This window comes from Lithobates pipiens, unplaced genomic scaffold (assembly GCF_037356315.1).
Source record: "Lithobates pipiens isolate NorthernLeopardFrog02 unplaced genomic scaffold, aLitPip1_a1.2 Scaffold_18, whole genome shotgun sequence".
Classification (NCBI taxonomy): domain Eukaryota; kingdom Metazoa; phylum Chordata; class Amphibia; order Anura; family Ranidae; genus Lithobates; species Lithobates pipiens.
The window spans coordinates 408,277,308-408,292,428 of record NW_027507758.1 but is presented as its reverse complement, the minus strand read 5'-3'; the positions used below and the strand labels follow the sequence as shown (position 1 = coordinate 408,292,428).

At 42.9% G+C, this 15,121-nt stretch overlaps 1 protein-coding gene across 5 annotated transcripts in view; it reads right to left on the bottom strand.

Annotated features, from left to right (window-relative positions):
- TBL1XR1 (TBL1X/Y related 1) overlaps window positions 1–15,121 on the bottom strand; it is a 233,468-nt gene that overhangs the window by 11,159 nt on the left and 207,188 nt on the right. For 4 of the 5 annotated variants that reach the window (XM_077487946.1, XM_077487947.1, XM_077487948.1 and 1 more), the window contains 2 exons: window positions 10,806–10,933; window positions 8,958–9,123 (listed from right to left, as the gene is read on the bottom strand). In XM_077487946.1, the coding sequence (XP_077344072.1) occupies window positions 8,958–9,123; window positions 10,806–10,933 (294 nt within the window). Of the gene's footprint in view, window positions 1–8,957; window positions 9,124–10,801; window positions 10,934–15,121 lie in introns of those variants that run through there. The other variant, XM_077487949.1, reaches the window with a different exon arrangement.

Below are 15,121 nucleotides of genomic sequence, written 5' to 3'. Positions count from 1 at the left end.
GAAATGAAGCCGTCCTGCCACAGTATAATGATGGTGGCTGGTCAGCAAGTGGTTAATGTGACCTATACCTATAAATTGCATAACTTGGTTGAACAAACTGAAATCTTTTAGGTGGAGGGAAGTAAAACAAAAAAAAATAAAAATATGGATGCATAAGGTGTGCACACCCTTAAACTAATACTTTGTTGAAGCACCTTTTGATTTTATTACAGCACTCAGTCTTTTTGGGTAGGAGTATCAGCATGGCACATATTGACCTAGCAATATTTGCCCACTCGTCTTTGCAAAAATAGGATTTTTATAACAGCTTACCTGTAGAATCATTTTATTTTAAGTAAATCATGGAACACAGAGCCATAGTAGTTACCATGTGTCACCACTGGGGAGGGGGGGGGGGGGGTTGTTATAGGCCACCTTCAGGTGATGGACACTAACATGCCCTAAACTAAAAAGTTCACTCCCTCTATAACCCCTCCCACTGGTGGGAGTACCTCAGTTTTGTAGCAAAGCAATACACGTGTATACCAAGAAGGGAGAGACCTCTGTGACCAGTGATGTACTTCAAAGAAAAGGATTTTGCAGGTAAGCTGTTATAAAAACCTAAATTTTCCTTTCGTACATCACGGGACACAGAGCCATAGCTACTATGTGGGATGTCCCATAGCAATGCCAACTGAAGGAAGACACAACAAAAGTAGGGCACCAAGAGACTAATGGACTTATACTGCAACCTGCAGTACACTGGGCCCAAAGGCGATGTCCTCATGCCTTTTACATCTATTTGATAGACCTAGTTGCGGCCTTGCAGATTTAAGCCATGGAGGCTTGGTGATGCACTGCCCAAGAAGCACTAACAGCCCTGGCGGAGTGCACTTTTATAAGAAAAGGAGGATATTTTTTTTTATCTTAAAACCATAAATTTGAACAATCACTTGACAAATTCATTTAGAAACAGATTTTGATGCAGCCTGTCCTCTTTTAGGACCGTCTGGTAACACAAACAAAACCTTTGTTTTTACGAATCTGAGCAGTCAATTTCAATAGACCCTGACCGATCTCACCACATCAAGAAAATGAAGTTCTGGAAAAAACAAAATGAAGGCAGAATATCCTGGTTTAAAAGAAAACCTGATACTACCTTTGGTACGAATTCAGGATGAGGCCATAATACAGCTTCATCCTTATGAACAACCAATACAACTACTTACAAGAAAGAGCAGCCAACACCGATACTCTTCTTGCAGAAGAAATGGCAACCAAGAAAATTTTTTGCCGTCAAGAGGACCAAGGGAATATCTCGTACTGGCTCCAAAAAAAAAAAAAAACTGCTTCTATAAGCCGACAAGACTAAAATTCCTTAGACATCGGCGAAAAAAACAGAAGTACTACCACAGTGGGAGGGGTATATAGGGAGTGCACATTTTAATTCTGGAGCGTGCCAGTGTCCATCACCTGAAGTTGGTCTATAACACCCTCCCAGTGGTGACACATAGTAACTATGGCTCTGTGTCCCATGATGTACGATAAGAAAACGCTCCAAATCTGTCAGATTGTGAGGGCATCTCCTGTATACAGCCCTCTTCAGATCACCCCACAGATTTTCAATCGGATTCGAGTCTGGGCTCTGGCTGGACCATTCCAAAACTTTAATCTTCTTCTGGTAAAGCCATCCTTTGTTGATTTGGAGGTATGCTTTAGGTCGTTGTCATGCTGAAAGATGAAGTTACTCTTCATGTTCTGCTTTTTTAGCAGAAGCCTGAAAGTTTTGTGCCAATATTGCCTGGTATTTGGAACTGTACATAATTCCCTCTACCTTAACTAAGGCCCCTGTTCCAGCTGGAATAGAAAAAAATGCTTCATGGTGGGTATAATGTTCTTTTGGTAAAGTGTAGTGTTTTTGAGCCAAACATATATCTTTCAGAATCTTGGCCAAACATTTCAAGCTTGGTTTCATCAGACCACATTTTTCCCACATGCTTTTGGAAGACTTCTGTTGGAAGTTAACATGGCCTAATATCGTATTTCTGGTATTTCATTCACTGGTTGATACAGGCAGATGGCCCCAAGTTGGAATGTAACCAGTTGCAAATCAAAGCTTGGTAGCATATCAGAATTGGCATCTGTTTAACTTGGCTCTGGATGTCTATTGCTGACAAAACGTTGTAAGTAAACTTCAGAGAGCCATGGCTGCCAGATGATTGACGACGGTGGGTGACAAAGATCAAAGGATCAACACGCACCCGGAGATGACATGGACAAAGCTGCCCCCTAGGGCCAAAGTACAGCAGGACAGATAGCAATATAATCTGTTGAGAAGCACTGCCCCAAATAAATGCTGATTTGTCAAAAGTCTAATGGGATGGCACTGGGGTTGGGTTTGAATGGTGTATGATCAAAGTATAAAAGATTGAGTGAGGGAGAGAAATGGTCTCTTCAACATCTGAGCTTAGCCTGATGATACAAAGCCCTGCAGAGAGCCTTGCGATAAATATCTTTGATATTCTGATATGATGTATTTTGCCAATATGTTTGTAATATATATTTAGTATTTTGTGTTAGCGTATGCCCATCTTCTTGGGAAATAAAAAAGGATTTTTTTATAAGAGCTTACCTGTAAAATCCTTTTCTTGGAGTACATCATGGGACACAACGCCTTAAGAAATTACTTAATGGGTTATGGGCCACCTTCAGGTGTTGACACTGGTATACCCAATACAGAAAGTTCACCCCCCTATATTACCCCTCCTCCTTTCATGAGTACCTTAGTTTTTGTAGCCAAGCAATATCTGTAAACCCCATAAAAGAGGGGAGGGACCTCTGTGTCCCATTATGTACTCAAAGAAAAGGATTTTTACAGGTAAGCAGTTAAAAAAAAATCCTATTTTCTTGATCGTACATCATGGGACACAGAGCACCATAGTAATTACTTAATGGGACGTTCCATAGCAATGCTACTTAATGGGAGGGAGACAACCCATAGGGCAACCCCCAGACCTGAGAACTTATACTGCTGCCTGCAGCACACTCCGCCCAAAGGCGATATCCTCATACCTCCTTACATCCACTTGATAACATTTTGTGAATGTATGCACTGAAGACCAACTTGCGGCCTTGCAGATCTAAGCCATGGAGGCCTGGTGATGCACTGCCCAAGAAGCACCAACCGCTCTGGTAGAGTGCGCCTTAACTTTAAACGGGGGAATCTTACCCTTTAAATCATAAGCTTGAATTAACACTTGTCAAATCCACTTAGCAACAGTGGATTTCGATGCTGCCTGTCCTTTCTTAGAACCCTCTGGCAGAATAAAGAAGACATGAGTCTTACAAATCTGAGCAGTTGCCTTTAATTAGATTTTCACTGCTCTCACCACATCAAGACAATGTAGTGACTTTTCTTCCTTGGAACATGGTTTTGGAAAAAAAAAAAAAAAATGATGGCAGGACAAGATCTTGGTTCAGGTGAAAACCTGAAACTACTTTTGGCAAAAAGCCTGGAAAAGGGCGTAAACACCACTCTGTCCTCATGAATAATCAAATATGGCTCTTTACAAGAAAGAGCAGCCAATTCCGAAACCCTCCTTGCTGAGGATATAGCAACCAAAAATACCAGCTTGTCAGAAGGACTAAGGGAATATGCTGTATCGGTTCAAATGGCCATTTTTGTAACACTGACAAAACTAAATTCAACTCCCAAGGGCATAAAGGTCATTTAACTGGCGGATTAATCAGCATCACCCCTTGCATAAAACCCTGGACTAAACAATGTAACAATCGGTCTTTGAAATAAGATCAGTAAGGCTGAGACTTTTAGTACTCAACTGTAGAAAGGCAAGAATTCTGCCTATGATATATCTCCAAGGGTGCCAACCTTTGGATTCACACCAGGAAACATAAGCCCTCCAGACTCTATAATATATCGTTCTAGAAACTGGTTTCCTTTCATTAAATCAAGTAGAGATAACTGACCAGTAAAGACAATGTTTCTTCAGATTGTGGGTTTCAATAGCAAGGCCATTAAAATTAGCGTTCGTAAAGTAGTATGGAATATCGGCCCCTGCGAGAGCAGGTCCGGCCTTAGTGGAAGGGACCATGGATCCTCCACTTCCATCTTTACGATTTCTGCATACCATGGCCTTCTGGGCCATGCTGGTGCTACCAGAATTACCAGCCTTCTTTCAAACTTGATCCTGCAAAGTTGTTGAGGCAGCAACTGAATAGGAGGGAATGCACAGATCAGTGAGATCTGATCCCACAGGGTCACCAACACAGCTGTTTCGCATCCGAGTGGATCCTTTGTTTTGGACACAAAGTTGACTAACTTCATGTTGAATCTGGACACTAGAAGATCTACAGCCAGAGTCACCCATCTTTGGCAATTGGCCCGAAAAATGTCAGGGTGACAAGACCATTCCCCCAGGAATAACTGCTGGCGACATAAGTAGTCCGACTGCCAATTCTCCACTCCCGGAATGAAGACTACCGATAGGCACAGAACATTCCTTTCTGCCCAAGTTCAAATATAGTTAACCTCTCTGTGCTGAAAAGCTTTTGGTGCCCCCTTGGTGATGGATATAGGCCACAGCCGTGTGAAATTGTCAGTTTGGATCCGGACACGACAATTCTTTAACCTGGAAGTCCATGTTTTCAGAGCCAGATGCACTGCCGGAATCTCTAGGATGTTGATGGGTAGGGGACTTTTGGTTTTTGACCACTGTCCCTGGACAGTCGTCTTCTCTAGTACTGCTCCCCAGCCTGAAAGTCTGCCATCTGTTGTTACTATTTTCCAGATAATTGGTCTGAAGGATTTTCCTTTCAGCAGATTCTGGGTTTGTAACCAACAGACTTTTGGACACTCTCAGAGACAGCCGCATTGGCAAGTCCAAGGCTTGGATCGTTTTGTTCCAAGCAGACAGGATACTGTTTTGCAACAGTCTGGAATGGAACTGGGCATAGGGGACTGCTTTGAATGAAGCTACCATCTTTTCCAACAACCTCATGCAAAGGCGAATTGAGGGATTTTGATCTGACCAACCAACTCTCGTATGGAGCCGGTCTTTGCCGGGGGCAAGAACACTTTCTTCTGGTTTGTGTTTATAATGAAGCTCAAATACTCCAGCCTTCCTAGTGGTTTTAAGGAAGGCTTCTCTAGGTTCAGAATCCAACCCAGACTTTCCAGGTAACTGGTAGTAATGCATACACTTTGCTCCAAGTGAGCCACTGACTGGTCTATTAACAATAGATTGTCTAAGTACACCAAGACTGTTATGCCCTGTGCCCTTAGCCTGGCTAGAGGTGGGGCCAGCACTTTTGTGATCATCAGGGGTGCTGTAGTTAGCCCAAAGGGCAAGGCTACAAATTGAAAGTGCTGTTCTACTTTGAACCACAGAAACTTTTGGTGAGCAGGAAATATATGAACATGCAGATATGCATCTCTGATGTAGATGGACGCCGGAAGTTCTCCTCCTTGTAGGATGGAAACTACTGACCTGATGGACTCCATACGGAAGGAGCGGATCATCAGGAACCGATTTAGATTCCTTAGATCTAGAATGGGTTGGACATCCCCATTTGGTTTTGGTACCATAAACAGGTTTGAATAAAACCCCAAACCTTGCTCTTCTGTGGGGATCGGTATGATCACCCCCTGAACCAACAATCGGTCTAATGCTTGAAACAGAAATTGCTTTTTCCCTGGATCTTCGGGAACGTTTGATCTCAGAAAACGAGATGGTGAAAACTCCAGAAATTCTAGTTTGTATCTTAGAGACACCGTGGAGATGACCCATCTGTCCTGAATCTCCCCTTGCCAGACTTCTGAGAATTGCAGAAGTCTCCCCCCCCCCCCACCTTGGTGACGGGGGACCTCTTCATGATGAGGCTTTAGTATTCTGCTTTGCAGATTTGCAGCCCCAGGTTTTTTGTGCCTGGGTCTGACTCTGAGGTTTTGCTTTAGAGTCGGACCTTGGAGGCCACCACCACTGTCTAGAGGCGGATGCCCCTGGAGTAGGAGAAAAAGTCAGTTTAAATGAAGGAAGTTTATACTTTCTTTTGACTGGCAAAAGAGTACTCTTTCAACTAGAAATCGTCTGGATGTATTTATCCAAATCATCGTCAAATAGTTGCTCCCCATGAAAAGGGAAACCTAGTCAGAAGATTTTTGCAAGGTGCTTCGGCGGACCAATTTTTTAACCAAAGTATTAGTATTAGCACAAGCGCAAGGCGGGACGCCTGGTGAATAGAATCTTTCATTGCATCTATAGCAAAACATAACGCCTCAAGTAGTTCGGCCCACAACACCCAGGCCTGTTGTGTGGGGACCTCTTTAACCACTTCAATACCAGGCCCTTATACACCTTCCTGCCCAAGCTTCAGCTTTCAGCTCTGTTGCAAATTGAACCCATCTTAGCAGCTGAGGCTTACTATAAGTGTGAATCAGCCTTTAGTGCTGTTACACAGAGTCATGTAACACTGCTGATTACAGGATGTAATGTACTTTGCACTGTACAAGTTCCGCCAGCCCCTCAGTTTCCCCAACTGGGGGGAGAGGAATAATAAAGAACCCCCCTCGTGCTGCTAGGACACGCCATGTTGTAGCTGGACACAGAGCTGCTGAAAATGGTATGTGTATTCTTCCTCCCTCTAGAAGAGAATTTATGGCATTACAATGCTACATATGAAAGAAAAGGCATAGGTGGACTTTGCAGTTCCTAAGCTTTTCTCTTACTCTTTCCTTGCTGCAGGATACTGCTGAAAACAGACAGATCCAAACTTCAACCATCACGGCAGGCAGCGTTTAGTGAACCTTCAAAGACTGGGTCCCTTAATAGAGGGGGAATCTTAGCAGTTGAGGCTTACTACAAGTGTGAATCAGCCTTTAGTGCTGTCACACTGAGTCATGTAACACCTTCAAAGACCGGGTCCCTTAATAGGAGTTCCACTCCTTTGGATCTGTGTAGCACACCTTAGGACAACTTTAGCTAATGTAGCAAGACCAAAAAGATTACTGTTTCCTAGGGCCCAGCCCTCAAATAGGCATTGCAGGCAAAACCTTGTTCTTCTAGGCAAGGCCTGGGTACCATCCTGTAGCCTCAGTGGCGTGAATAGGTCTGGTTGTGGAGGTTTTTTTAAATTTTTTTTTTTTTTTTTTTTTTTTTTTTATTCAGCATGGATCCCTCCTGGAGCTCCTCAAAGCACATCTTTACTTGTGACCAACACCTTAGACACTGGCGGAAAAAAATGAGGTACTCCTGGAAGGAGGAGGGGTTATATAGGGGAGTGATCACCCTGTATTGGTTATACCAGTGTCAACACCTGAAGGTGGCCCATAACCCATTAATTACTTAAGGCTCTGTGTCCCACGATGTACGATAAATAACACTTAGCTATAAAACCAAGCACACAGCTTAATAACAAACCTTGTATTGTGATAGCAATAGTAACATGTGGTCAAAGTTTTAATAGACTAGCTAACTATAGGGATAGACAAGTTATACATAGGTACAACAATATTTATTGTACCAATTACTTCAACTTCCGATGTGTTTTTGCTAAGTTTAGCCGGGCTTGGATGTTTTTCTTCGTAAGAAAAGGCTTCTGTCTTGCCACTCAACCCCATAGCCCAGACATATCAATAGGGGAGATTGCTGTCACATGTACCACACAGCCAGTATTTGCCAGATATTCCTGCAGCTCCTTTAATGTTGCTGTAGGGCCTCTTGGCAGACTCCCTGACCAGTTTTCTTCTGGTCTTTTCATCAATTTTGGAGGGACAGCCAGTTCTTGGTAAAGTCACTGTTGTGCCATATTTTCCCCCACTTGATGACGGTCTTCACTGTGTTCCATGGTACATCTAATGCCTTGGAAATTCTTTTGTACCCTTCTCCTGGCTGATACCTTTTAACAATGAGATCCCTCTGACGCTTTGGAAGCTCTCTGCGGACCATGGCTTTTGCTGTAGGATGCCACTAAGAAAATGCCAGGAAAGACCAACTAGAACAGCTTAACTTTATGTGGGGTTAATCAGAGGAACTTTAAAATGAATGCAGGTGTGTACTGACTCCTACTTAACATGTGTAAACGTGGTTACTTAATTCTGAAAACCGCTACATCCCCAGTTATAAGAGGGTGTGCACACTTATGCAACCACATTATTTTTATTTATTTTTTAAGAAATGTGAGTTTTTAAATGGCAAATGCATGGTTTTATATATACCCAAAATTTGGTTTGACATTTTAGGAGTTTAGAGAGGGAGGATTTAAAGTGCACGTTACCCCAAAAATTCACATCAGCTATACTGACTAGCTTTATTTTTAAGGTAAAATTAACTTGCCAGTTCCCCTGGTGAACTTTTTTAATTAGGAGGCTGTTCCACAATGCACAGAAAGACCTACTCGTGTGGTAAATATTAGGTGAGTGGGGTGTCTCAGGGGCTACATTGGAAGGCTGTAATAGTTTAGCAAAGGTGCGGCTGCATATTGTACTAAAGAACTGAACACACTTTCCATGTAAACCACTTCTGGAAGTTAGGTTGACCTCACATTAAGGCAATTAGATTCAGGACAAATTCCTGCTGCTGATCAATCAGACTCCCACAAACATTCAGGTACATGGTTGCTTATAAATTTCCAGTAAAGTGAGGAGACTTTTTTGCTCTGGCTATTAACAGGCCTCACAAGCTACTGTACAGTTGAGACGTGGTCATTGCCATCTTCTGCAAACAGAATTTAAGCAGGTTACTTGCTACCATAATTATCTTCTCAGTGTCCAAGACATTTCACAGGTTCCACAGCCTGCCAACATCCATGTAATACTAATATTAGTTTAAGTGGACTTGGTATGCAAATAGAGAAAGCGCCAAAAACAGTGTTGTATTACTATCCAATTTTAAATGAACAGATTTAATAATTTACTGATATAAATCAAGGAAAAAAATAAATATACAAAATACAGAACATACCTGTGTATTCCAGATGTGTACACATTTATCAAAGGAACCACTGGCCAGGTACCGGCCATCTGGACTAAAGGCTACACTGTACACAGGCTCTTGATGTTTAGTCAGCGTGTGAATGCAGATGCCTCTTTCTACATCCCACAATCTAACCGTAGAATCAAACGATGCACTGTAAATAAAGGATTATGTTTAAGTTGCAGATTAACCACTTAAGGCCCGGGCCTCTTTTTCAGACTCGGCATTTACAAGTTAAAAACACTTTTTGCTATAAAATTACTTAGAACCCCCAAACATACATTTTTTTCTAACACCCTAGAGAACAAAATGGCGATCATTACAATACTTTTTGTCACACCGTATTTGCGCAGCAGTCTTTTTGGGAAAAACTTATTTTTTTCAATAAAAATAAATAAATAAGACCGCAGTAAAGTTAGCTGTGTGTGTATATATATATATATATATATATATATATATATATATATATATATATATATATATATAGTGAAAGAACGTTACGGTGAGTAAATTCATTGATACCCAACATGTCACGGTTCAAAATTGCACCTGCTCGTGGAATGGCATCAAACTTTTACCCTTAAAAAAAACTCCATAGACAACGTTTAAAAAAAATTCTACAGGTTGCATGTTTTGAGTTACAGAGGAGGTCTCTCCAACTATCGCAGTGATACCTTACATGTGTGGTTTGACCACCATTTTCATATGCGGGAGCTACTCACGTATGCGTTTGTTTCTGCGCACAAGCTCGTCAGGACGGGACGCTTTAAAAAATAATTTTGGGTCACTTTTATTCCTATTACAAGGAATGTAAACATACCTTGTAAGAGAAAAAAGCATGGCAGGTCCTCTTAAACATGGGATCTGGGGTCAAAAAGACCTCAGATCTCATATTTGGACTTAAAGGGGAGGGCCACCCTGAAAAACAAAAAAATGTTAAAAATTACAAAAAATCTAAAAAAAAAAAAAAATGAAAAAATTTTTTTTTTTTACTTACCAGAAATGCCTGTTGCTAGGCACTTTCTCCTAATCTTCCTCTTCCTCCTCCGCGGAGATCTTCTGTCTTCTGTCTTCGTCGCGGCGTCTTCTGGGTAATGAGTTGCGCTGTGTTCTGGGAACTGTGTGTTCCAGAACACAGCGCGTCCCATTCAGAAAGCGCTGCGGGACTCGCGCATGCGCAGTAGCTGTGGGACTCGCGCATGCGCAGTAGGAAACGGGCAGTGAAGCCATAAGGCTCCGCTGCCTGTTTCCCTTACAAGGGATGGTGGCGCCGGGACCCGAGAGCCGAGGGACGGGTCGGCCTCGGGCGGCCGACATCGCGGGCGCCCTGGACAGGTGAGTGTGTTTATTAAGTCAGCAGCTGCAGTGTTTGCAGCTGCTGACTTTTTTTTTTTTTTTTTTTTTATAACCGGCCCTCCACTTTAAATGCAATAAAAAAAATATGACATTGAAAAAAAATGTGCCTTTAAGAGGTATGGGCAGAAGTGACATTTTGACGTCGCTTCCGCCCTGCTATGGTATGGAGACGGGTGTGGGCCATCTTGGCCTCACTCGTCTCCATACCAAGGAAGTGATAGGACCCCATTGCCTCTGCAGACGGCTCCGGTAAGCGCCGATAATGGTGATCTTGCGGCGAATCTGCCGTAGAGACCACCATTATCGTTTACCGAACTGCTGCCTGAAGAGATGGATAGCTCGGTCGTGGCAGCAGCTGCTGCCGTTACCAAGATATCCTTCAAAAAAAGGGACGCACATCGCTGTGCGGCGGTCGGTAAGTGGTTAAAAATTAATTGATGCTACAAGGAAAAGAAAAGAGAAAAAAAAAACACAATTTACCTTGCTAACATTAGATTAGCATTTGGATTACTTGTTCCCGGTCCAGTGGGACTCCATTTGATGGTATATATCTCTTTGTTATGTGCTTGTAAGTCATGAACACAACTATCTTGCTTCATACTCCAGATCTGTATTCAGATGTTAAACGTTATAAATAATGAGACATTACACAGTATTTATATATATCTAAACACACATAGAATAGAATCACCCCGCTTTGCAGCCTGAAATGAAGACAGACACAGTTTTTGTTTTATCACGGTGCATTTTCTAGTGCAACTTATAACATCCAAGTGAAAGATATAACACCAACATGTCGGGGGGGAGAACAGAATTACCGAGTTGGAAAAAGGATCCCCCCTTATGTCCGTATATTGTTGAACCATATTTTGATTTAATTACAGCCTTTTAATCTGCTGGGATTTGTCTCTACCAACTTTGAACATTTAGCTTTTGCAATATTTGCCCACTCTTCTTTGCAGAACTACTCAAATGCAGTTAAATTTGATGGTGACCGTTTGTGGACTGCAGCCTACAAGTTATTCCACAGATTTTCAATGAGGCCTAAATCTGGGCTCGGACTAAGCCATGCAAGGACATTCACCTTTTTCTCCTTCAACCATCCCCATATCAGAATAGAACCACCTCCATGCTTTACTGTCATTTGGATGGTGAGCTGTATTGGATTTTTGCCAGACATATTGGTTGGGGCCAAGCAATTTAATTTCATCTCATCTGACCACAAAACCTTTTTCCACGTGGCCCCAGAATTTAAGGTGCGTTTAAACTGGTCAGATGAGACAAAAATTGAAATATTTCGCCTCAAAACCAAACAATATGTCTGACGAAAATCCAATACAGCGGAGGTGGCAATATCCTGTTATGGGGGTGTTGCTCTGAAACAGGGACTGGAGCACTAGTTAGGATAGAAGGAAAAATAGATGGAGCAAAATAACATCAAATTCTTGAGAAAAAATCTGCATCCCTCTACAAGAAAGTCATCAGTGGGAAGAAGGTTTACCTTCCAAACATAATAATGACCCGACAGTGGTTGAAGGAGAAAAAAAAAGTGAATGTCCTTGCATGGCTTAGTCGGTGCCTAGACAAACCTCATTGAAAATATGTGGGATGACTTGAAGACTGCAGTCCACAAATGGTCTCCATCAATTTTAACTGATCTTAAAGCGGGGTTCCACCCTAAAGTGGAACCTCCGCTGATCGGATCCCTCCCCCCCTCCGGTGTCACAATTGGCACCTTTCAGGGGAGAGGGGGGTGGAGATACCTGTCAAAGACAGGTATTTACACCCACTTCCGGGCATAGACTCCCGTGGGAGTCTACGCCATTTCCTGTCCTGCCGCACTGTCTGCTGGGACACACACGGGTCCCAGTGACAGCGCGGAGTATTCCTATTGCGCTGCGCTACTCACGCATGCGCAGTAGGGAACCGGGAAGTGAAGCCGATTCGCTTCACTTCCCGATTCCCTCACCTAGAATGGTGGCGGCAGCAGCCGAGGGCTGAGCGATCGATCGGCCTCGGCATCGCTGGAACCCGGGACAGGTGAGTGTCCATTTATTAAAAGTCAGCAGCTGTAGTATTTATAGCTGCTGGCTTTTAATATTTTTTTTTTTTTGGTGGAATCCCTCTTTAAGCAGTTCTGCAAAGAGTGGGCAAATATTGCAAAGTTCATAGAGACAAATCCCAACAGATGAAAGGCTGTAATTAAAGCAAAATGTTTTCCAACAAAATACTGGAATTGATCCTTTTTCCAACTCAGCGATTCTGTTTTTGAATCTCCCCCCCCCCCGATACGTTGGCGTTATATCTTTCACCTTGATGTTCTAAGTTGCACTTCTAAAACACAGCTGAATTAAAAAACAAACAACCAAAAAAAATTGGATTTTTAAAACAGCTTACCTGTAAAATCCTTTTCTTTGATGCACATCAGGGGACACAGAGCCATAGTAATAACTATGTGGGTTATATCGGCGTATCAGGTGCTGGACACTGGCACACTCCTTAAGGCGTGAACTTCCCCCATATAACCCCTCCCATTACTGGGAGTCCTCAGTTTTGTAGCCAAGCAAAGTGTATAAGAAGATGAAGAAGAAGGTCCCCTGATGTACATCAAAGAAAAGGATTTTACAGGTAAGCAGTTTTAAAAATCCTATTTTCTTTTCTTACATCAGGGGACACAGAGCCATAGTAAGAACTATGTGAGATGTCCTATAGCAATGGCAACTGAAGGAGGGGGGGGAGACAGAATCAAGGAAACAGGAGGCCAGAGGACTCATACTGCAGCCTGCAGTGTATGCTGTGCCCAAAGGCAATATCCTCATGACCTTTAATACAGATTTGATAAAAATCGGATAAACATCTGCACCGAAGACCAAGTTACGGTCTTACAGATCCGAGCCATAGAGGCCTGATGATGCATAACCAAAGAGGCACTAATCGCCCTGGATGAGTGTGCTCTTAATATGAGGAGAATATGCTGAAGCTTGATCAATCACTTAAACCCATTTGGAAAATAGTGGATCTTGACGCTGCCTGTCCATAAATTGGACCCTCTGGCAGTACAAACAAAACCTGCATTTTGTGAACCTGAGCGGTCGCTTTTAAATAGATTCTGATTGCTCTTACTACATCAAGAGACTGTAGTGCTTTCACTTCCCCAGATTAAGGCTTCTGGGGAGAAAAAAGGAATAATATCTTGGTTTAAATGAAAGCCTGTTACCACTTTTGTTAAGAATTCAGGATGAGGACATCAAACCACCTCATCCTTATGCATGATGAAATATGGCTCTAACAAGACAGAGCCATTAGTTCTGATACTCTTCTAGCAAAAGAAATGGCAAGCAAAAAAGATAATCCTTCTTGTCAAAGAACCAAGAGAATTTCTCGTAAGATTCAAATGGCGGATTCAGCAAAGCCGAAAAGACCAATTTTGAATCCTAAGGATTTAAAGGTGCCTTGATAGGGTGGATAAACCGTGTTACCCCCTGAATAAGCTACGCACCAAGAGTGGGAAGAAAGAGGCCATAAGAAAAGACATCGACACGGCCTGGATCTGGCTCTTGATAAAAGTCAAGGCCAGCTTCATTTCAGATCCCATATGCAGGAATCCTGCCTATTGACATACTTCCTGGGGTGCCAACCCCTGGATCCATACCAAGAAACCTATGCCTTTCAGATTCTATAGTAAGTGATTCTAGAAGCCGGCTTCCTGGCATTAGTCAAAGTAGACACTACTGAAGGAGATCACCAACAATCTCTTAGAGTGGGATTCAGCAATCAAACCCGTTAAACTCCTTGTCCATAAAGTAGGATGAAATACTGGACCTTGTGCAAGAAGGTCTGGCTATAATGGCAGAGTCCAAAAGACTTCTACTGCCCTCTTTATGATCTTGATAAATTAAGATCTTCTGGGACCTGGCTGGGGCCACCAGAATCACCTTCTTCTGTTCCTGCTAAATCCTGCAGAGAAGGTGCAGAAGTAGCAGAGCTGGAGGAAATGCATAGATCAGTGAGAACTGATCCCCTGGGAAGACTAATGCGTCTGTTCCGCCTGATAGCGGACCCCTTGTTTGACAAAGTTGTCGACCTTATTAAGGAATCTGGACACAAATAGGTCCATGTCTGGAGTACCCCATCTGACATATTTCTAGGAAGATGTCGGGGTGAAGGGATCATTCTCCCAGAAATAATTGTTGCCGTCTCAAGTAGTATGCCTGAAATATTAAAATTGCCTATAGGCAAGGAGTATTGTGTTCTGCCAAAGCTAGAACATTATTCACCTCTTTTTGGGCTGCACAACTTCTCATGCCTCCCCTGGTGATAGACGCAAGCCACCGCCATGGCTCCGTCAGACAATCCTGTCAGGACAGTCCCGTAATCTAACCGCCAAGATTCTATGGCCAGATGTACTGCCTGAAACTTCCAACAAAGTTGATAGGCAAGGTTGACATTGACAGAATCTTCTTCCAGGGCTGCTCCCCAGGCTAGAAGGCTGGCATCTGTTAACACCTTGCAGGATAAAGATTTTCCCTCCTGCTGGATAACAACCACCAATTTAGGCTCCGACCTATGTTGGAAGCCAAGCGTATTGGAAACCAACAAGGCCTGAATCCTCTTTATTCCAGATCGACAGGATGGCGTCTTGAAGCAGTCTTTGAATAAAAGTGCGCGTAAGGGACGGTCCTGAAGGAAGTCACCATTTCCCCTAAAAATTCCCCGAACAATACCTGCAGAGTGGAGCTTCTGCTGTTTCCAGCGTCAGAATGGTGAGTGCTCAATACAGCCTCCAGTGGTGACAC